Genomic DNA, 1624 nt, shown 5'->3' on the forward strand with positions numbered 1-1624 from the left:
AAAAAAAAAAAAAAAATACAAGGAGGCAGAAGAATTAGAGATTGAATCTGGGAGGTAGTTATTGAAGGTTAATGTGTAAAATCCATTCTTAGCCAGGCACAGTACTCATGCCTATAATCCCAGAGACTCAGAAAGCTGAGGCAGGAGGATTGCTTGAGCCCAGGAGTTCATGGTTACAGCGAGCTGTGATTGTGCCACAGCACTCCAGCCTAGGTGACAGAGCAAGACCGTGTCTCTAAATCAATAAATAATAAGATTCATTCTTAATATTTGAAGATAGGCATTTTCTTTTCTTTTCTTTTTGGCCAGGCCTAGGTTTGAACCCACTACCTCTGGCATATGGGGCCGGTGCCCTACCCTTGTGAGCCACAGGCACTGCCCAAAGATAGGCATTTTCTAAAATCCATTACAGACTATTGATAATTTTTGTCAATAAATGTTCTAATGTTTAGTTCTGCAGAAATGAAAGAGCTACCATGTTTTATCATCTTCTGTTGATTTTGTCAATGAGAATGTTTGAAATGTGTTCATGCACACTGATGAAGGCTTCGTTGTCTCAATGTCCTTTATGTTTATCCCTAGGACCTGAAGGGTATTTACGAGCAGAGTTACAAGAATCCTCCCACTTTGATTCTCAGCAGCCAGCAGTCTTGGAAGAAGAAGAAGTTATGATAGCTCATGCTCATCCACAAGAAGTCTACAATGAATATGTACCTCGAGGGTGCAAGAATAAATGCCATTCACATTTCCATGACACACTCGGCCAGTCAGACGATCTCATCCACCACCATCATGATTACCATCATATTCTCCATCACCACCACCACCAAAACCACCACCCTCACAGTCACAGTCAGCGCTACTCTCGGGAGGAGTTGAAAGATGCTGGCATTGCCACATTGGCCTGGATGGTGATAATGGGTGATGGCCTGCATAATTTCAGCGATGGCCTTGCAATTGGTATACATCTGTATATTTGTTTCTTATTAGTTGACCCTGAAAATGTTGTATTAAACACAGTTATATTTTAACAAAGAATTACTTTAGATAAGGGTATTTTTGGTGTCCAAGAGTATCAGAGTGTATGTATATATATATATATATTTTTTTTTTTTTTTTTTTTTTTTTTGAGATAGAGTCTAGGTCTGTTCTCCAGTCTAGAGTGTAGTGGCATTATTATAGCTCATATCAACCTCAAACTTTAAACTCCTGGGCTCAAGTAATCTTCCTGCCTCAGCCTTCTGAGTAGCTGGGACTATAGACCCACACTACAACACCCAGCTAATTTTTTCCATTTTTGGTAGAAAGGGGGTCTTGCTCTTGCTCAAGCTGGCCTTAAACTCCTGTCCTCAAGCATTCTTCCGCCCTCAGCTTCCCAGAGTGCTAGGATTACAGGCAGAAGCCATTGCTTCTGGCCTTCAAATTGTTATTTCTTCTTTTACTATTCTGACAATGAGGTACTCAATAAATGTTAAATACAATTAAATGCTAGGAACCGTACCTAGCCCGTTACCAAAATTGTACCTACTCAAAGTTATTTTTACTTGCTGGCTCGGCGCCTGTGGCTCAGGCGGCTAAGGCACCAGCCACATACACCTAGGGTGGCGGGTTCGAATCCCCAGCC

General features: G+C 41.4%; 1 protein-coding gene across 1 annotated transcript in view; it reads left to right on the forward strand.

Annotated features, from left to right (window-relative positions):
* SLC39A6 (solute carrier family 39 member 6) overlaps positions 1-1624 on the forward strand; it is a 23554-nt gene that overhangs the window by 16011 nt on the left and 5919 nt on the right. The window contains exon 7 of the mRNA XM_023510166.1: positions 546-960. Coding sequence (XP_023365934.1) covers positions 546-960 — 415 coding nt within the window. The remainder of the gene's footprint in view (positions 1-545; positions 961-1624) is intronic.

This window comes from Otolemur garnettii, unplaced genomic scaffold (genome assembly GCF_000181295.1).
Source record: "Otolemur garnettii isolate 467f Iridium unplaced genomic scaffold, OtoGar3 scaffold00012, whole genome shotgun sequence".
Classification (NCBI taxonomy): domain Eukaryota; kingdom Metazoa; phylum Chordata; class Mammalia; order Primates; family Galagidae; genus Otolemur; species Otolemur garnettii.